This window comes from Apaloderma vittatum, unplaced genomic scaffold, assembly GCF_000703405.1.
Source record: "Apaloderma vittatum isolate BGI_N311 unplaced genomic scaffold, ASM70340v1 scaffold8346, whole genome shotgun sequence".
In the NCBI taxonomy this organism is placed as follows: domain Eukaryota; kingdom Metazoa; phylum Chordata; class Aves; order Trogoniformes; family Trogonidae; genus Apaloderma; species Apaloderma vittatum.
In genome coordinates, this window is record NW_009719943.1 from 22445 (window position 1) to 44152 (window position 21708).

The 21708-nt window shown below is 39.3% G+C and overlaps 1 protein-coding gene across 1 annotated transcript in view; it reads left to right on the top strand.

The window, feature by feature from the left end:
* The window catches only part of SCAF4 (SR-related CTD-associated factor 4), a 44989-nt gene that overhangs the window by 22133 nt on the left and 1148 nt on the right, over positions 1 to 21708 (top strand). Inside the window, 10 exon segments of the mRNA XM_009870839.1 lie at positions 1079 to 1269; positions 3073 to 3173; positions 4231 to 4344; positions 5035 to 5191; positions 6753 to 6907; positions 12474 to 12636; positions 12760 to 12840; positions 12939 to 13127; positions 21655 to 21702; positions 21705 to 21708. The exon segment at positions 21705 to 21708 is cut by the window's right edge and continues 1148 nt beyond it. Of these exon segments, the coding sequence (XP_009869141.1) occupies positions 1079 to 1269; positions 3073 to 3173; positions 4231 to 4344; positions 5035 to 5191; positions 6753 to 6907; positions 12474 to 12636; positions 12760 to 12840; positions 12939 to 13127; positions 21655 to 21702; positions 21705 to 21708 (1203 nt within the window).

Sequence of the window (21708 nt, forward strand, 5' to 3'; positions counted from 1 at the left end):
TCAGCGAACTTTGAGGTCATTTCTTTTAAGTGCCCAGTTGGATTCTATGAGTAAATGCCAACCAAAAAAATTTGCAAAAGAGTGTCTTAATTTAATCTAAGGATTAGTTACAAGAAATTACTGTCTGCTTATTATTTTCTCTATGGGCAACACTAGTGACATTTCTTGGTAAAGTCAAAACTGTCAAGGGCTATGTTTGAATTCCCCTTCTGGAAGAGGGAGAAAGAAAGAGACCCTTTCAGCCCCTTACCTCTGAGGGGACCTGTCTATAAATACAGGTGATATTGTATGTGCTTCAGTGCAGTGGTAGTGAGAAACAGATCAGTGACCCCTAAGACTTGTGAACCTCAAAGTTGCCTGCCTTCTGAAGAAAACCAAATATCTGTACAGTTCTTGTATTGGTAGAGAGTAACTTCCACGTCCATCAATACTGAGTAAACTTTAGAGAAGCAGAATATGGTAGTTTAATTTTGTCTGTCTACCAAAGACACTTTTCTTAAGAAGAAGAAATCTGTGATCCACTGCGCTATGAGACTGCCTGTCAGAACGGCAGTGTTTCACATGTCTGGGCTGACTTAACGAATCTGGATCCAGTATTAAAGCTATTGACTTAGTTACGAGTCTTCTCCTTTGCCAAATTCTGTATGACTTCTTCAAAGGTTTACTCAGTCTGCCAGACCTTGAGTGGTTTAGAACTTGAATGTGATGTAACATGCAATTTCACTGGCAAAATTTATTTTTAGCCCTTTTTTTAGCCATTCTTTTGTAAAAACAATGTTTTCCTCATTTAAGCAGATGTAATTTTTTTCTTGTTAATGTGGACCTAGTTTTGGAAGTCAAGTTCAGTACAAAACTAATAAAAAGTAAGAAAATGGAAAATAAGCAACTCTTCAACTGGAGGGCATTAATAAGCTACTGAAATAATATATTCTAGTTCTAAATGCACGTGAATTAACTTGGATTTTTTTTTTATTGACTGAACACTCGCCTGATTATTTATATAGATATCTGAAATTGTTCTCTCTATCAATGTCTTGATCAGAAAGATTGAACTTAAATGGTTATTGCTTCATACTAGGTCACCTAAAAGGAGACGTTCAAGATCTGGCTCCCGATCTCGAAGGTCCCGTCATCGTCGATCTCGATCTCGGTCCAGGGATAGACGCCGACACTCTCCTAAGTCTCGCTCACAAGAGAGACGTGAACGTGAGAGAGAAAGAGAGCGCAGGTCAAAAGGCCTTCCTCAGATCAAGTCAGAAACTGTTAGTGGTAAGTTTGGTCTTTCTCTTTGCTGTAATACCATTTTTCACATGCTCAACATCTTCCTGGTTCATATATGGACTTTTTTTGTCTTTGCCTGATATTTTCTTTAATGAATTTTAGAGTGCTGTGAAGTTGCAGATCTTAGAGTAGATACTATGCAAATGTAAAATGGTGTACTAAGAAGACAAATAGGCATTTTGCAAATGCTTTAGGTGTCGAAGAAATACACTTGTATCTATTAGACATTTTTAATGTTCACAAGGCCACTTGCCCTCAGTATATAATATCTGCTCAGAATATAACAGAAGGCAACTCTTAATCTGATGTTAATTTTTAGATTTTCTTTTTCCATTTTTTGGGTTTAGTGCTATTTGATGGAAGTTCCAAGACTCATCCAAACAAAATGAGAGTAAACTGTGCTGTGATTTATTTTCTGAACTGTTTTAAGGCAACTAAGAATTAAATTCATCACACATCTTTCTACTTACTTTACTCATAGTAGACAATTTTGCATTTTTGGAGTATCTCCAAGTAAGAAATATTTTGGCTGTAAAATGAGGGAAGAAAAAGCTTGAAACACCATGTTTTTCTTTTCCTTCCATCAAGACATATAAGGTAAAGCAGACTGAATAACAAGAAGTGGAGCACATTATTATGATTTTTCTAATGATTCACTGTTTTGTGTGTCTCAAACCTGGAGGGGAGCTTTGACCTGGAAAACACACAAGCTGATGTTCAGATTTCTGAAATAATCCTGCCTTTGCCTGTGTTTATGGACAAAATGTAGTAGCTGTCTTCTGAGTATTTGTGGGAGTGCAGAATCCTCCTTGGAGTCATCAAGTGAAATAAGGACATTCTTTTTATGTAAGAAGGACCAAAACTAAAGAGTTTTAGCTATGCAAAACCTTGTGAATGACAATAGTGTTAGTTTCAAAGGACTGCAGAGACTTAGGAGCTGTTCATTAAAAGCCCACTGGCAGTGGTGCAAGGTAGGCTTTTGCCAACCTCTCACATATTCTGTCACATAAATGCTTTTTAGGTTTGCAGTTTTATATCCCTTAATGGGGAAGGCAAAGATGAATGTTAAAGGTTGCTATAGTAGCCTTCAGCAAATGTGATCTTTTGAGCTCATCTGTTGTTTTATTACCTTGAAGCATGGAGATAAGCATATTACATAGTCTTTCCTGAAAGAAAAACCTTGTGTCAGTAACTTTTCAATTAACCATAGAAAGAAATGGCATTGAATAGGTCACAAAAGAGCTTAAATTTTAGTTGCTTGTTGTAGTTGGATTGTCACCATGTTCTGGGGGAAAATCTTGGTTGTCGTGTGTGTATTGTCATAAATAATCTAATTATCATCTTGCCAGTAAGTACTGTCCATAACTTCTGAGAGTGGCCTGTAGCTTGGATTTCATTCTGATTTCCACTGTAGGTGTTGGGATATTTAATGGAGCACAGATAGCAGATGCTATTCTGCACAGATGCTTTTCCTTTTTAAGATGATTTCCAGAGCTCATGATCATCAGAACTTGCAGGTCACTTCAGTATTAGTTAACTAGAGAACTGCTTAGTGAGTGCATTCTAACAGTGATGTTGATGCAGTTGCTGTGATTTGCTGTTAACACAGCTCCAGGCAGGCAACAAAAAGAAATTTGTCAAACACTCCTAAAGATTAAAACATATTTTATTACCAGCTGTCTTTTTTAATTTGAAGAACTGCCTGTTTAAAAATGACTATTCAGGCATTCTGGCGTGTGAAATGTGTATCTCCAAGTGCTCTTAAAATCTGTGTTAACTTTTTGTTTGTAGTTTGTAGTACTACGCTTTGGGTGGGACAACTTGACAAAAGGACAACTCAGCAGGATGTTGGAAGTCTTTTGGAAGAGTTTGGCCCAATTGAGTCAATAAATGTAAGTATAAATGGTGCAGTGTAAGCTACTTTGATATGCCTTGGTTAGAAAAAGTTTTTTCAGATTGATTTAAGACAGCTTTATTTTTGAAATGTTCGAAAGAACCAGGAGCGCTCATTTTCTATATGGCCGTGCTTTTCTAATGCAGTTCATTTGGCTGCTTTGTAGAAAAACATGAAGGCAGTTGCTTTAGTTTCTTACAATTTGAAAATGCTCTTGGAGGTGATACAGAAGATTATTGCACTTTCATGAAAATGATTTCTCTGGACAGAACTGAATGAAAAAGGACTATTGAAGAGATGAGTACAGAATTACATGCTGCGCTACTGAGTTCCGTGTCTGCTCCATATTTTTTTTGATTATAGAAACGTGGACTCTCAGCTGGTGTTCTTGGTTTTTTTGCTTGTTTCTCTTCTGTCATTTTAACTTATAAACATGGAGAATGATTGTTACATTTTGCTGTATTTAAGGATATTTTTATATTTAAATGATAACTGTTCCAGTAGCTATAAAATTTTGTTTAAACAAACAAAAAGTGACTGTAATTTTCTTCCTATTTGCAAATTTTCTAAAACAACATAGAAGTTTTTTTTCTTGAATGCATTACAGATAATAAAAATCATTAGAAAACTGGAGCTAAAACTGAATGTGGAGGGGCAGCTGGCAGCTTGTGGTTTACAGAATGAAGTAGCGTACTTTTGCATCTTGTTTCTTCCAATAAAATAACTAATTGCCAGACCACAGTATTTACAGGAACGCTACTGTTTAACAATTTTAAAGGATTAAATATACAGCAGCCATTCATATTCTCACATGGAATAGAGTTTAAAACTTTCCGCCTAAGATGTTGCTTTTAATTTATGAGAAATGTGTTTTTCTAAAAGGTGCTGGCTATCTTAGCCTTCCAAACTAGCTTTTTCTTTTATGTTTCCATAGTTCTTTTTTAAACACCTGCTGATGTTCCAGTTTACTGTGATTGAATACTTGCATGTCATTTATTACTTTGTTAATGTGCTAGCAAACTCTTTTTTTTTTTTTTCCCTTAAAATTCAAACAGATGATACCGCCTAGAGGATGTGCCTATATTGTAATGGTTCACCGGCAAGATGCTTACCGTGCCCTACAAAAACTGAGCCGAGGAAACTTCAAAGTCAATCAGAAATCTATAAAGGTACTTCTTGGAAAATGTCAGGCTGTTCTAAAGTTACTGTAATTACTGGAATCCTTTTGCATCTATTCTAGACTTTTTGGTTTTTTTAGACTTTTATTTATTCTTTAAATTTGTGTGAATGGATTACTTTTTTTTTTCTCGATAAGTATTCTTCCCGTTCTATAATGTGACTTGTAGAACTTGTATCAGTTTCCTTGAAAGAATGCCAATAATTGTCTGTAACCAACAAAAATTGTGTCCTTTTAGTCATAGTGGACTGCAGCTATGTGTATCTTGTTGATGGTTGTTTTATAACCGAGTTTGGTTATGTATGATAACCCTACAAAAAGTACTAATAAATAAGGAAGAACCCATTCCTTCCTTTCATAGACCGTCATATTAGAGTGACGGCGTTCTCTAAAGGGAAATGATATTAAGCCTGCTGGCTGGGGAACTTCTGAAGAGACTGCCTTTGTACGTTTTTACAACTTGTGTGCAAGAGTCAAGTCAAGAAATAACTAAGTCCGCTTTAAAAAACATCTTATTTCAGAGTTTTGTAACTAACCTAGTTTTCCTGCTCTTTCAGTTAGGTTGTTATTTTTGCTTTTTAGCCTCAAGTGGTAATGCTGTTTTCTGAGAACTAAATATTAAATCCATTAAAATTGAAACAGTTTACTGACTATGTTTCTTTTCTTTTCTTTTCTCCTCAAGATTGCATGCGCTTTGAATAAAGGAATAAAGCCAGACTACAAGCAGTATTGGGATGTAGAATTAGGTGTTACTTACATACCGTGGGACAAAGTGAAACCTGAAGATCTGGAAAGTTTCTGTGAAGGAGGAATGTTGGACAACGAAACCCTTAGTCCAGGTAAAGTATTGCTACATCTTCAAATGCTTTAAAAAAATTGTCCTTTGTAGTGGTGTACCGAAGTTGATGTGGCTGACTTTCATGACTGCGGTGTGTATAAAATCATAGAAAGGGCTAAGAAGTGCTTCATGTGTAACCCATAGATTGGAGAAAGTTTGTAAGCAGTTAATGACAGTCCCTCATCAGGAGTTGTGCAGCTGCATCACGAAATTCTGGGCTAAAATTGCACATGGATACCAGGTGACCTGTCAGCTGTGCTGAGGTTTGCCCTTGATGGTGACACATGATGGAAATGTGTTGTGCTTGTTTGTCCCAGAGCCAGCTTGGTCCCTATGCGTGCCCTGGTTTGTGCAAGGCACCACCAGCAAAGGAGTCTGCCTTTGGGATACTTGTGTAAGCAACTGAGCTGATGACAACTTTACAATTTCTTTTAAAAGTGCCTATCATTTTCCGCGTTTGTGACATTTTCAGTTTCTTTAGGAAGTCTTGTATTTATAGGGACCTAATAGAATTCTTATTATTTTGTATGTAAGCAGTGAAAATATCAGCCTTCTATGGCTGTATTAAGAAGATGACTCATTACAGTCAGAAGTTTCAAATCAGTGTAGCATTGCTAGTGTGCTGACTGTTGTGATATTAAGTAATATTAAAAGAATGCAGTACTTAAAAGCAGAAATTGCCTTAAGTTCTTCGACTTAGTATGCTAGACTGTGTTGGTTTTAACTGTTGTGTGGTATGCTGACTAGTGACTGTCAGGGTTTTGTCATTGTGTCCATTTTACACTAATTAGGTGGTGTTTTTTCTAAATAGTAGCATCTCTTAATGATAAATATGCAAAAATAAGTTGCTTGTGTAATTTAAATGAAAGTCTAACAAACGGTAAATGTAACTGTGTTGCAGTCTTCTCAGTGCTCTCTTCTCTTTCCTGTAATGCTTCTTCACTGATCTCTTTTTTCTGTTTAGCTGTCTTTTCTTTTCTTTGGACAAATAATAGTGAAATTTCTTCTGTAAAATGAGCTTAAAGCTATGTTTGATGTTTCTCTTATGTTGCTGTGATTCTTCATGGTTGTATTCTTCTTTCCCTTGTTCAAGACTTGGAAATGCTGCTTTTCAAGAAATGACTTCTCAAATTAGTGAAAAAGCTGTTGCTTTCTTGTTTGAAAGCAATGGAATGAATCTCTTGAAAGCTTGTCCCAAAACAGCAGAACTGGTTTTGTTACAGATCATGTGTTTCAGAGTCCTGGGCATGTATAAATGCTGTCAGTGCAAAGAATTGTTAAATGATTAATGAAGGGAATAAATTTACTTGCTGAGTTTCAGTAATTTGCTGTATTGTGTTTAAGGTAATTTGGAATTTTTATTGTCAGAAATATGTTTAAATGCTTCTTAGCTCTGTGCTTCTCGTTATCTGAATATTTTCAATCACATCATTTTTGTAAACGTTACATTTAAGTACAGTATCCTAAGTGTGGTAGTTTTAAATAGCAGTACATGACTACTTGTCTGCTTCTACTGAGCTAATATATTTATGTTTGCGTTATGATTTTTTTATTTTCTGTAGAGTGGAAGGGGATTCCCAAGAAGTCTGAAAACGAAGTAGCTCAAAACGGAGGTGCAGAAGCTACACATAATGAACCAGTGTCACCTATACCTAAAGCTTTGCCTGTTCCAATTCCTGTTCCCATGCCTGCACCAATAACAGTACCTCCTCCACAGGTGAGACTTGCTTCTCATTCACTTTGGATATCTAAAGAAAAGCTTTTTCTGAATAATAGTTCAGGATGGCAATATGTAAGTTAAAGAGGGAGGAAATATGGTTGACGTTGACAAATTGATTTTGTGCGTGTCTGCTTGTCAGGTTGTTGCTCCTGATTAAAAATGCTCATTAGCAGACTGGCTATGCTGTCAATGTATCAAGATAATTTTCTGTGCCATAAATTGAATATGTACTTGAAATACATTATTTGAGCTTCTTCATGTAAAAGATCAAGACGGTCTTAGAGAAGAACATTCCTTTTCTTCTAGGTCATGGTGGCAATGAACGATTTGAAAGAAAAAAAAATTTTAAAAAAAGAACCCACTAGGGTTCGGAGCACGTTTTGTGCCCAGCAGGAGTGGAGCATCTGGTTTCCCTGCAAAGGGATGTAGTTTGCATGTACCAGAATAGCCCTGGGAGCTGAGTCAGCACATGGTTAGTGGGAATGATAAAGGCTTTGCTCCAAAACTTTGTTGCTGCTCTAATGCTAATGTAGATGGAGCATATGTGTGTCTGCCAGATCTTTGTTTGAAGTACTGTAACACTGTACTTCTGTCAGTTACAGATAAATTACTGCAGTAGGTTCTTTTTATTAATGGACTGAGTTGCATACTCTGAGTTTTATGATTACATTTTTTTTTTGTTCTCCTGTTTATTTTTTTTTATAGCTTAAATAAGCTATAAACCTTGTAAGGCACATTGCTTTCATGTTTGTTCATACTGTGTATACTCTCTTTGAACAGCCTTTGGGAATTTAGTATAAAAATTTCCATACTCTTTGTTGTTATAATGGTTTTTAGTCAAAGCTGATTATGTATATTCATTCACAACAATCTGAAATTTTACCATTAGTTTAAGCAGCATGTAATAAGTTACTTTACTTATTGACTGACACATTACTACTTTCTATAGTAACAGTTTCTTTCTTGTCATTGTTAATATAGTAGTATTACTATATTAACACAATTGAGGAAAGTGAATAGAACTATTTTACAGCTTGAGAAAATGTGATTTTTGAATTACAATATGGCAGACACTGAGAAAAGACCAAGAACTCAAATTGTTTGAAGATATACGTAATTTAGCCCATTATGTGATTTAAGAACACAGTATCTTGAATTTTGTGTTGTTTTGACATGGAATTCCTGAAGTCCTATAAGATATTATTATAATCATACAATACCATAGAATAATCAGAGACTCATTATGGTTGGAAAAGATCTCTAAGATTATCAAGGTCCAACCATCAGCCTAGCACCACCATGACCGCTAAGCCATGTCCCGAGGTGCCAGGTCTACGCATTTCTTGAACACCTCCAGGCGTGGTGACTCCACCACTTCCCTTGGCAGCTTGTTCCAATGCCTCACCACTCTTTCAGTGAAGAGATTTTTCCTAGTATGCAGTCTTCCTTGGTGCAACTTGAGCCCATTTTCTCTTGTCCTATTGCTACAGCTTTCTTCCAGGTAGTTGTAGAGAGCGAGAAGGTCTCCTCTCAGCCTCTCTGCGAGGCTAAACAACCCCAGTTCCCTCAGGTGCTCCTCATAAGACTTGTGCTCTCCAGACCCTTCACCTGCTTCCTTGCCCTTCTCTGGACCCACTCCAGCACCTCAATGTCTTCCTTATACTGCAGTGCCAAAAACTGAACAGGATACCCTAGCTGCAGCCTCACCAGTGCTGAGTGCGGCACTCCTGCTGGCCACACTGTTTCTGATCCAGGCCAGGATGCAGTTGGCCTTCTTGGCCACCTGGGCACACTGCTGGCTTGTGTTCCACCAGCTGTCCACTAAGTCCCCCAGATCCACTTCTGCTGAGCAGCTCTCCAGCCACTCCTCCCCAAGCCTGTAGCACTGCGTGGGGTTGTTGTGACCCAGGGGCAGGACCCGGCACTTGGCCTTTTTTGAAACTCATCCAATTGGCCTTGGCCCATCGACTCAGCCTGTCCAGGTCCCTCTGCAGAGCCTCCCTGCCCTCCAGCAGATCAACACTCCCACCCAACTTGGTGTTGTCTGCAGACTTAGTGAGGCCGCACTCAATCGCCTTGTCCAGATCATTGATAAGGGTGTTAAACAGGAGTGGCCCCAACACCGAACCCTGGAGAACACAGCTTGTGACTGACCACCAACTGACTTTATTTCCATTCACCACCACTCTGGGCTCTGCCAGCCAGCTGGTTTTTAACCCAGCAGAGAGTGCACCTGTCTAAGCCATGTTTCTGTGAATGCTGTGGGAAATGATGTCAAAGACTTTGCTAAAGTCCAGGTAGACAATGTTTACAGCCTTTCCCTCATGCACTAGGCGGGTCACCTAGTCATAGAAGGAGATCAGGTTGGTCAAGCAGGAACTGCCTTTCATGAACCCGTACTGGCTGGGCTTGATCACCTGGTTGTCCTGCACATGCTATGGGATGGCACTCAAGGCGAACCACTCCGTAATCATCCCCAGAACTAAGGTCAGGCTGACAGGCCTGTGGTTCCCTGGATTGTTTTTCTGGCTGTCTTGTAGATGGGCATCACATTGGCAAGCCTCCAGTCCGCTGGGACCTCTCCTGCTGATAAATGTTGGAAAGTAGCTTGGCAAGCTCTTTCACCAGCTCCCTCAGCGCTCTTGGGTAGATCCCATCCAGCCCCATAGACTTGTGAGTGTTCAGGTGGTGTAATTGCCTCCTTACAGACTTCATCCTGTTCCTCATACCTATTTTCCAGCTCTAGGGGCTGAATACCCTGAGGATAACTGGACTGGCTATTAAAGACTTAGGCAAAGATGGCATTAAGTACCTCAGCCTTCTCCTAATCCTTGGTGGCAATGTTCTTACCCCCTACATCCAGCAGAGTAGGGAGATTCTCCGTGTTTGTGAACGGCAGGTCTAGAAAGTCACTCCTCTGGGAGGCTCACTTACCAGCTGTGTAAGGAACTTCCCTTCCACATGCTCCTGGAGCCTCCTCGACTCTTCCCTCTCTGTTGTGCTGTATTTCCAGCAAATGCCTCATAAGTTGAAGTCATTAGTAACTGAACACAAAAGTCAGTTTTCTGATTTCAAAGAGCTCTAATAGCTATTAAGTGTATTAAATAGTAGTGATTTTGGTTTTCTTAAATCTGTGCTGTAAAAGGAAGTGTAAAGAGTTTCAGCATATATTGAGTGTGTTGGTTACTTGTTTCAGTTTCAGCTTTTTACTATGGCAAAGAAGCTTGTGTCTTCACAAACGCAGGCCAGGATCAGAGAACTGTGTCTTCATCTTTGGTTTTTGTTATGAACTTTCTTATTCATACTTGACCAATTTCTTACACTTGGACAATTCATTTTTCTGGCCATAAAATTACAATAGTTTAAGTTTAATTCAGCTGTGGTGATGTTAGTGTTAGTAGTAAAAGTAACATGTTTTATAATACGCAAATATGACCTAAGGGGAAAAGCTCATTATCTACCAGTTTGTGGATCGCTGTAAATCACCTCTCTCACTGCTAATTCTCTCAGGAACTTAATCATAGAATCATAGAATGGCCTAAGCTGGAAAGGACCTTAGAGATTATTTTAATCCAGCCTCCCTGTCGCCAGGGATGCCACCTCTCGACTAGACCAGGCAACACATGGGGACCGAGCAGGAAACGAACCTGTGACCTCGATGTTGTCATTTTTTTCAGCACTGCGCTCAAACCACTGAGCTAACCGGCCCCCTTATACAGAATTTGGAGGGGGCATTGCCCTTTGGGAAAGGTCTCCCATCCAGGCACTGACCGGGCCAGCTCCTGCTTAGCTTTATTAGCGGCAGGCCCTCGTGGGGACCACATCCACAAACTGCCCCCAATATGTATCTATATTATCTCCCTTTGATATTATTTCTCTTATGATTCCATCCAGTATTTTATTATTAATTATTCCTTCTCAAGCCGCTATGTACACATGCTTCATCCGCAGTTTTCTCAGCTTTTAACTACTTAAGGACTGACAGCACTTAGCAAGTCCCCTCTCTTTTTTAAAACCTGTCTGCCTTCTTGATACCCCTACCCCATTCCTTCTGCTCTGTATGCACTCTGAACGTGAACACTTGCTTCACAGAACATGACTGCCATCAACAGGTCTGTTTCTATGTCTAGCCAATTTTGCAATAAAACAAACAAAAAGACCTATGAGACTCTTAGGTTATTGTGGGTTTGGAGCACTTTCTAAACTGTGGTTAATGGAAACACGTCTAAGGTTACTCAAAGTTCATGTTCATGTAGGTAGTTTTGGCCTTATAGATATGCTCACCTGTGCACTGGTAGCCTTGCAAAGTCCTAGTGTCCAGAAGGTCATCAGCGCTACTTTCTGCTTCTCTTTGAAGTTTGACTGAAGTTAGTTCACCTAACACCTCCTTAGACACCTTCAGAATCCAGCCATCCTTCATGGTGCCATCTAACTTTGGTCACCTTCTCACGTTGCTTCCTGTCACATCTGGCAATTTCTCATGCCCCATCCAGTGATTTCTCACTTCCAACTCAGTTAGTGTAACTTCAGGCTGGGACCTAATTGGTAGGTTATTATAAACCAATAAATGGCCAATTAGAAAAAGTGGTAGTCTGCATTAAAGCCGAATGAATTAAAACCTATCGTAATTAATTGATTTAAAAATTCTAATAGTACAAGTGTTAATATGCCTGAGATCACTAACCTAGCCATTGGCAAAGAACTTGGAATAGAAATGTGAAGTGGCATCAGGTGCTTGGCAGCTTTAGTATCTTCTCCAGGTTTAAGGAGAATGTTTTGCTCATGTTGGTTTAATGCTCTTTTCTTTTGGTTCTGAGAAAAAGGGGTGAATGCTTTTCCTTCTTTACTCTAGAAATAAACAAATTAGTTACGAAGGGTTTTGGTGTAGTAGTTCTAAAATTTTGATGGTCATGGAGACGAGTCACTTATCACCTGAACATACAGGTGTCCTTTGCTTTATTAAATCATTATTAAATGCAGAGGAATTTTTAATTAAAAACTTTCTTCTTTTTAATTCCCACATATTTAATGTAGCCTTCTTAGTAAGCTCATAAATATGAGTCCAAGGACCAACTTAATTTAAATCAGTTTTCAGAGCTTGATATAAATCAGAGTTTTAAAAAAATAATAATAAGGAAACAGTAGTTACTCTAATAAAATATACAAACTTGGATAGCAAAATTTTCCTAATTGCTCAAGGGTTATGTGCATTATAGTGTATCATACTGGATGATGAAATTAATTCCAGCTACTGTGTAAAGATCAGTTACCATCATGCATTAATATTGATTTGTCACAGAGAATATTTTTTTCTTTAAGAACAAAGGCAAACAAGATCGATGTTGATATATTGTTGATATTGACCAATGTTGTAGGAGTTCTTTGACGAGTGATTAGATCAGTTACATAAGTCGCCTTCTTCAGAATAACTTATGGTAGCTTAAATTTTCTTATTCTGATGGACAAAGCACAGAAGACAGCAGTTCACAGCTGAACAACAAACTTACCTGTTCTGTCTTGAGGTAACCCGTTTTTCCCCCTGTTTTTCCCCTTTTTTTCTTAGGTTCCACCTCATCCATCAGGTCCTCCTGTGGTTGGTGCACTCCAACCACCTGCTTTCACAGCACCTTTAGGAATCCCACCTCCTGGGTTTGCTCCTGGAGTGCCACCACCACCGCCGCCTCCATTTTTACGACCTGGTTTCAACCCAATGCATTTACCGCCAGGTACATTTATATATTTGTAGGAATATTTAACCGTATAGCAAGTAGCAGCATCTGCCGTGTAAACTACGCAAATGTGTTGCGTTAATGTGAATACTTGGTGTTAATACATACTTTTTTTTGTAGGCTTTCTTCCTCCTGGACCACCACCACCTATAACTCCTCCAGTATCTGTTCCTCACACTCCAGCAGTAAACATCCCAAATTGTAAGTGTTTAGATGATGGGAACGCAGCTGTGGAAGGAAGGTATCGTGCAAGCAGAAAAGCTGACTCTCTTTAAACATGTCAATGCCTTGTCTCTTAGCCACAGCAACTGGTGTGAGTGAAGACACTACAAAAGATTCATCTGTAGGAAATCCCATCCCGACGGTGGTTTCTGGATCCAGAGGGAATGCTGAAACTACCGATAGTTCCAAAATATATGGGACTGTTCCACCTCCTGTAGCACCTACTAATGTACCTGCTCCTGTCACCCAAGCTATTCCACTTCTTGGTAAGTTCATTTTTGTATGTATTCTTCAGTTTAATGTTTCCTGAATTTAAAATACAATTTTAATTTTTGCTACTGACTTACAGCTCATGGGAAAGTAAAGCAGATTTTTTCTAAACTTGTTGAAGTTTCTGCCCTTCTGTTGGCCCTTAAATAATTTTTAAAGGTTTGATTTTGCACAGAAGGAGCAATAAGGTTTTTTTATTTTTGAAGATCAGTTTTCTGAAGAAATAAAAAAGCTGTAACGTTTGAGTTACAAATTCAGGACAGAATGAAAATGCTGTCCTTTAAGAAGGTGAGGTTTATGTCATATAGAAAATAAACTTAGAACAAAATATCTGTATGACATAGGTACTATGTTTTAGGCTCAACTATTACATGTATAAAATTAACTTGCAGAGAAACAGTAATTTTTTAAATGTACTTTTTAAATCTGTGAAAACATGGTATATTTTTTATGTATGGAATAAATTACTTTAATAAAATGAAATTTGTTTCACCCCTGCAGTATTACAGGTTTTGAAACCTTTTTGACAATGTTACCTTATTTAAATATTACAAAATGGTATTTTGACTAGCAAAACCTACCTAACCTGGGATATCTTACATAAATTATTTTTCACAATATAATAAGAACTTGGTAGGATTTTTAAAGAGAGTATATACTGTTTATTGTTACAGAGGTCTGCTAAATATTTGATTTAGGGTGGCATTTTATGGGTCAGTGCCAAGAATATGCTCAAGAGACTTTTTTCCTACAAATTTTAATACGATTATTACATTTGTAGGATTTCAGACCCCGCTAACGAGTAAATGAAAAAGGTAATTTTTAGTGTATTTCTGCCCAGAACTTTACAGTGTACCCTGAAAAAACCCACAAAGATCTGTCTCCCTGAGAGCTTACTACTCTCTTGGATTTGTTGGCTGAATTTTCCAGCCGTGACTAGTCATATTTGGATCCTTCATGTTGCAAACTCAAAAGAAAACCATTTTTAAAGGCATTTTCAAAAAGTGGAGAGCTGCTTTCATCTGAAAATCAGTCTGCTTTTACAGTCTATGAAAGCAGATATGGAAAACCAGCAGCTAATTGCTTTAGAGAATTTTGGACCCTTGGCAAACAGAGAAGAGCTTGAAAAAATAATCTGCAGTGACACTGTGGATTGAGAGAATTTTGTAGTTATAAGGCTTATCGGACTACACATTTAAGACATTCACATCTTAATGATGAAGTTACAGTTCTTGTAATTGCACTATGGTGTTACCAGATTTTTGAAGTTTCATGGTACTATATAACTTGAACACTTACTCCAAGCCTTCAGAATGTGTTATTACTCTGCAGTTTGTTATATCACTGCATACGTAAGGAACATGCTTCAAAAAATTTAAATCTGACATTATAAACCTACATTAGTTACCTAGATGGTAGCTTTTTTTAATTTTTACAAATTCAAGGAAGCTGCATTTGAGAAATCGTAGAATCATAGAAGGGACCTCTAGAGATCTAGTCCAACCCCCTGCCAGAGCAGGATCCCCTAGGGCAGCCACACAGGAACGCATCCAGGCGGGTTTTGAAAGTCTCCAGAGAAGGAGACTCCACAACCTCTCTGGGCAGCCTGTGCCAGGGCTCCGTCACCCCCAGAGTAAAGAAGTTGCTCCTCATGTTGAGGTGGAACTTCCTATGTTCTAACTTAAATCCATTATTTCTTGTTCTGTTGCTGAGCACCACTGAGAAGAGATTGTCCCCTTCCTCTTGACACCCACCCCTCAGGTATTTATATACGTTCATAAGGTCCCCTCTCAGCTGTCTCCTTTCAAGGCTAAACAGCCCCAGTTCTCTCAGTCTCTCTTCATAGGAGAGATGTTCAAGTCCCTTGATCATCCTTGTAGCTCTCCCTTGGATTCTCTCCAGTAGGTCCCTGTCTCTCTTGAATTGGGGAGCCCAAAACTGGACACAGTATTCCAGGTGTGGTCTCACCAGGGCAGAGTAGAGGCGGACCAGAACCTCCCTAGACCTGCTGGACACACTTTTCTTAATGCACCCCAGGACCCCGTTGGCCGTCCTGACCACAAGGGCACACTGCTGTCCCATGGACATCTCACTGGCCACTGGGACTCTAAGGTCTAGAAATCTGAAGATCAAGAACTTGTCAATTTGTTTACTGAGTAGTTGAGGCAGATAAGTTTTCCATGTCATCAGAGTGACTTCTCTCAATGTTGGGTCTCATCGATTAGGGGATAGGAGAGCTTTTTTTTTCTTTTTATAAATTGCATGTGTGAACTTACAGAGCAGTCCTGAAGTAATAGCTCAGAGATCTGTGTGTTTACTCAAGTGATAGCATTTTATGATGATGTCTTATTTCAAGAAGAACTTATTTATAATCAAGGAGTTATGATTATAAAGAATGTCAGCTTCCATCTTGACATTTTGCAGAGGAGACTGTGCACAATCTGATAGAAGGTAAAAGAAAACTACAAGAAACAGATTATTATAGTATTTTGCATGCAAAGTTGTCTTTGCCTTTCAAACTTGTCAGTAAGTTAACACAACTGAAACTGTCCTCTTAAAGGCACCGTGATTTATTCACTTACCCATTGAACTTAACTCTGCATATGAGAATCTAGGTCTGGTCTCTCCTTAGGCTGTAAAAAAGACATGAAAGAGGTGATGTTTTCCACCACTCGTGCTGATCTAGGTAGCAAAGAAGTGTCCCTTGAAGTCTTGCTCTCCCTGTCCTCTGAGTTCAAGAGCCACCCAGGCTGCGTAGTCACTCCTTCCTTTTTCATTCTGCGGGTCAGATTTCACTCCTAGGGAAATCAAAGCACGGGAGAGGAAATGTGTCAAGGTTTCACCTTATGTGTGTGGACATGAGGTGCAACCTGCATGTGCACCCCTGTCCCAGAGCCTAAAAGTACTTTCAGGCCTGATACTTTAGGTGTAGGCTCGATGTCTGATGTATGAGTTTGTACAGATGCAGGGGAAATGAACTGGGCAAAGTAAATGGGTGTGTACAGCATCACCCTCAGTTAGCCCCAGGAAAGTGCAGACCAGGGACATCAGACTCTTTGGACTAAAGGACCTCATCACGTTCACAAGTGTACAGTTTAGCAATTTGAGTGGCTGACTGATCGTGTGACTGGTTTCTCACAAAGTCCTCAAACTGCTCATTAAACATTCCCATGATGTCACTCTTGGAGCTAAGAAGGTGGAAGAAGGATCTGTTTCACAGCATTGTGAAGTATGTTCCAAGGACTCTGCTTGGGGAAATAGGGATGGAGGGGCTTGAGTAGTGTAACGTGAAGAATGAAGAAGGGTTCTTCGCATATTGGGGCAGGATAGAAGACCTTACTTCAGCAGGCTGAATTGAAGGAACGAAGATTGCTCTGAAGAGACTGGCATAGGAGTTGAAACTTAACCTTGCTTGAGAATGCCTTGTGTAATCTGTACAAATGCAGGAACTCTTTGCTAATTTTTGTAACTTCAAAATGAAGCTTATCTATCTGTTTACTTTTCATATGGAAGATTGTTACAAATTAACTCAAAATTGATTATTGTATGATTTCATATGCTTTCGTAGTAATGTAAGTTACCTTCTGTTTCACCTCCACTAATTTCCTTCATTCCTCCGATGTAATTCTTTCATCACTTCCAACAAAGACATTATTTGTGCTGCAGAGGAGTGATCCCTTGTGGACATTGTGTCTGAAGTTTTTTTTGTTCTTACTTCTAAAAGCCACCCTCAAGTTGTTCCGGTTTAGTTGTGTCCGTGGTTGTATTTGCTGCTGTCATAGCTTCTTGTTCTTAATTTGAACGAGACTGTCCAGACTGTAACTGGTTTTGCAAGTGTGTGCTCATATGTCATTTTTCAAATGATCTGCAAAGCAGGTATTTTTAGACTCCTTTTACATGTGCATATGGCAGAAAGTGACAGGCTTTTAAATAATTTTTGGTTTCCCAGATTGTTCTTAGTGTTGAGCAAATGCTGTAATTTGGACCAGTAATAAACTGCTGTTACAGATGCTATGTTTTGAATATTCAGATTTTGTGATCTATTATCTTGATTAAATACATCATATTGCAGTTTGTAGGTTCTGGGCTAGTGCTCTTTTTACCAAAATTCTTCCAATGATAATTACATATTATCACAGATTGATTATACTGTAGTTCTCATTGAACTTGGTAATAATTTCTTGTTAATGCACACTGAATTATTCTTTTCTCCCTTCCTGTTTTGTTTTTAAGTAACTATGTGGTCTTTTTGTAATCTACATTAAATTATAGAAGACGGACTACAATATTCTCTGAGTTTATCAGAGTATCGCTGTCTTAAAAAGCAGATACTTCCTTCACAGGAAGCACAAACTTTTTATTAATAGAGGATAAGGACAGTGATGAAGCTAACGTGTTTCCAGATTTCTTGCGATAGCCCATTTTAAAAGCCTAACAAACACCACGTTTGCTCATGGTAGATATGACCGTTGCTTTCCTAATGCTGCCAAATGAGAATTCAGAGGTAAAGGAACATGGACTCTCGAGCACTGTTCGTGGAATTCAGTTTTACCTTGATGATTCCTCTGAGGTGGATCAGTTCAGTGTTTATGTGCTATTAAAGCAGGAATTTTAGAAGTCTTGATACCGGTAGCCAACACTGTACACATAGTGTACTTTGACTCTTACCTCATCGTTCAAACATCTTACATGAATAGGAGCAAACTCCTACTGGCTTCAGTGATGGGCACTGACTAATGGAAATGTTGGTATTCATAGCAAATTAGTTAAGCTGTGAATTGAAGTTTAGGCTCTCGAGTTCAGGCTTCGTTCTTTACAGTCTTGGCATGGTCTAAAGGATTCCATATAAAACTCTAGAGGAAGACACAACACTGTCCCTCTTTCAAGAATTTCATGATAGTATTTAATGTTCTAGTTTTAAGATATAACGTTCCCCACTGGAGAACGATAGAACTCATATGATATGCTCAGTGTTGCAGAACATCAGCCCTCGAGTGTAAACCATCAGCCCATTCTGCTGGAATCGTAAGCTTTTGACTTTTTGTTCTCATATGTATTTCCATCAGATTTGCAAAGGAAGTGTATTTGAAGCAGGATTGCTGTCTCAGATGCAGAAAATGCCATTCTTCTACTTGCTAGCTTTTGTAACAGCATAGCTGAGAAGTAATTTAACAGATTATAAGAGACACTAATCACTTATCGAGCAGAGTTCAGTTTAAAAAAAAAAAATCAGATCTTACACTTCTCAATTATGTTAGCATTTGTAACAGTGACAGTTACCACAAGGGAGCATGGGATTTCTCCAGTCAGAAGAGAAGATAAATCAGAAATGGAATTACAGTGACAGAAATTTGGCTTTTTACCTAATTTATTGGAACAGTAAGGACTACTCCTGTGACCTCTCTGGATAGAAGACACTTCTTCAGGACAGCTATAGGATTTGGGGCTATGTCTTACGAGTAAAGTGAAGTTATGAAGCTTTTCACACTATGTGATTGTTCTTGCACCTCTGAAGCAACACTCGTGGTTGGTGAAGGGTTTCACCAGTACATTTGCATCTATGTTCTTCGTGAGTTCCGAGGACCTTTCACTCTGCATCACTGGTAAAAGTTACGAATAAAAAGACATTGTGAAAGCAATCTATACTTTTTACACATTTGAAGAGAATAACATATTAGGTGTAAGGTCTGAGGATGAGATCTCCAGTACTAAAAGCCATATCTTGTAGTAAAAGCAGTGTCTTAGCCAAATTATGCAGAATGAGCAGCTGGTCGGGGAACTGTTGTGTTATTAGTTGGTCAAGGGACTGTTGTATTTCACACCCGTAAGCCAAAAGATAAGGTTAGCTACTACAAACTGCACAGGCTTATGAACAAATTAATAAAATAGAGATGGGGGAAGACAAATTCAGTCACTTGCCTGCACAGATGTGAGATGGTCATCAAATCACTTTGCTGTTTCTCTAGGAGCTCTGGTACTGATTTTCTAGTTTGACAAACTAGTTAAATTTTTCACTGTCCTTTACCTCTGTAAGGCAAATAAAAGGCTTTAAATTTTCCTAGATGTTGCACATGCAATCTGTACCACTAATTTTACTGAGCGTTTTCAGGACACTTGAATGTATTTCTGGACAGATCTTTGAGAGTACATTTTTAACTGGTGCCTGATTTGTCAGCACAGTGGCAAAACTCTATAAGTTCTTTCTATGGTGTGTACTTGAGCCACAAAATTTGATGAGCTGATTTAAAATAAAAAGTGTTCACCTACACTGCTGGTGTAATCCAGATTGAAAGAAAGAAAGTTTCGGATACCTTTATCCTGCTTCTGTGCTCTATTTTGTATAGAAACAAGGTTCAGAAACGAAATTACTTGTAGTTAAATGTAGAAAAAACTTTTCACACTTGCCTTATGTTCATGCTTTTGTAACCTACATCTACTCTGCTGCTTTAGAGCAGAAGCATGTGCTTATCCTCCAGCTCATTAAGATCTCAGTTATTCTTTTCTGCCTTATTTTGTAATCTTCTGCGGAAGAATTTACTTATCAACAAAAGTATCCCCAAACATCAGAATTCAGCAGATTAATGTTCCTGGAAGACATCATTAGGTACGTCTATGTCTGTCCCATCAGCTCTGTAGTACTAAGTCATGTGAAGAGTTTAAACTGAGGTCACTTACGGCCCTGGTTATGAACAAGAGGAGGGCTGTGCATTCTGAAGTTAAAAAGGAGGAAAAAAAACCCAGAAAACATGCTGTTGCTGCTGGAACGTTTCTTTGAAAGAGTGTGACCTATCAAGCTGTGTCTTAACAGTGACTGCTTGGAGGGGAAGGTAAGATGATACCATGGACTGGAAGAATATTCACATCTTTGTTACCTGAGTTCCCCTGGTTGGCGAACCTTAGATTCCTTCTAATACAAACATGAAAAGCACTCCAAGAATAAGGTTTCTGTTCAAGATGTTCTTAAGCGTTAAGAAGTGGTGCGGTGAAAGGGCATCATGTGTGTTCTTCAGAAGGCTGAGGCAGATTTGGGATTGAAACGCTAAACAAACCCTGTGGAGGAAGAGGGAAGCTACAGCAGCTGAGTAGAAGGTTATTTGGGGTGTCTGCTCCAGCATGCTCATTAAGCTGCAATCAAAGTGCCGCTTTCACCGGTGGCACTGCCAAGTACTTAATTCTAGTATTAATTTACATAGCTATTTCACATTCTAGTTTTACCCAGGGGAGGAGTTCCAAGATTTTGCGTAACCTGCATTCTTTGATTTTTGCTAACGTACATGGAGATGAAACATTATTCATGGCCTCAGCCAGTTTATAAAGGAACACGAGGTGGATGAGGAGAGATCTGTGCTTATTCTGCTGGCAGCTCTTGATGCCTTTACATTTCAGTTCAGAAGTTTAAAAAAACAACACGTGCTTTCTCAGATACCGAGCTTATTTTCGGGTAAATAACTGCTGGTGACCAGGAAGAGCAGATCCAGCCAGCGCAAAGGCTGGACACAGGACACGAGACGATAGCGTTACTAGTTCAAACAAAGGGAGGCGTATGAGATAAGCTGGCACACCATTTGTCGGTGGGAAGTCCTCATCTGGAGCTTGGTAATCCTTGTTCGTTTTGGCTCGTCGTGCTGATGCCAACAAGCTTTGGGCTGAGCTTTCTCAAACGGTCTGTTTCAAGAATTAATTTTGTTGGCTCTTATGAAGACCATGCTAAAAACAAGAGTCCAGGAGTAAAAATGGAATATAGTGTTGGCTGTGTGCTGTGAAGGATGGAAAGTTGTATTTTAAAAAAAAAAATCCATAAATGACCTGTTACATCTGCTTTTAGTGTACACTGCAAGGTTTATTCTACTAAAAGTTGTTGTATCTATTTTCTGTGGAATGGTGAATTGAACCCTGTGATTTCCTGCTCCTGCACCAGCCCTGTTCTGACCTTACCTCTCCCTTCGTAGCTTTTCTGTATCTGCTGCCTCTCCTGCCCATTTAAAATCTTTGTGAGTGACCACTTTGAATCTCAAGCATTTTAGCCAGATGCAATTTCACTGATGTTTGTGATCAAGGAGAAATGTTTGAAAGCTGACTGAAGGAGGTGAGGGGTTTCCAGTTAGAGGGCTGGGAAGCAGCACCTCTTAGGAAGGCCTCTCGTCAGCGGTCGGGTGACAGAGCAAGACGCTGAGCTGACGAGCAGGAAGAGCTCTGACCTGCAAAATGGCAATGGCTCTATCACAGAAGGAAGCCGTTAGCATAAGTCATTAGTTATTACCGTTGCAATATTAATTACTTCTCGCGCGACACAAAGTTCTGTTTGAAGGTGTCGCTCTCTTCACAGTGTGTGAAGCAGCACAGGAAGCTTCGCAGGCTCTTGTTCTCACCTCACCCCCCCCCAGTCCCCTCCCCGCCCCGCCAGTTCTGGTGTTACTCATTTGACAGGACAGTTTCAGAAGGTTCTTGACATTGCAAAAATGCTTTTTCTTCCCTCCCTCTCCTGCCCAGCCTCTGACTTGCCTTTGTGTGTGTTTGTTTCAGGCACTCAAGGCGGCGCGCCACCCCCGCCGGCCCCCGTCGTTGGGTTGCAGGCTC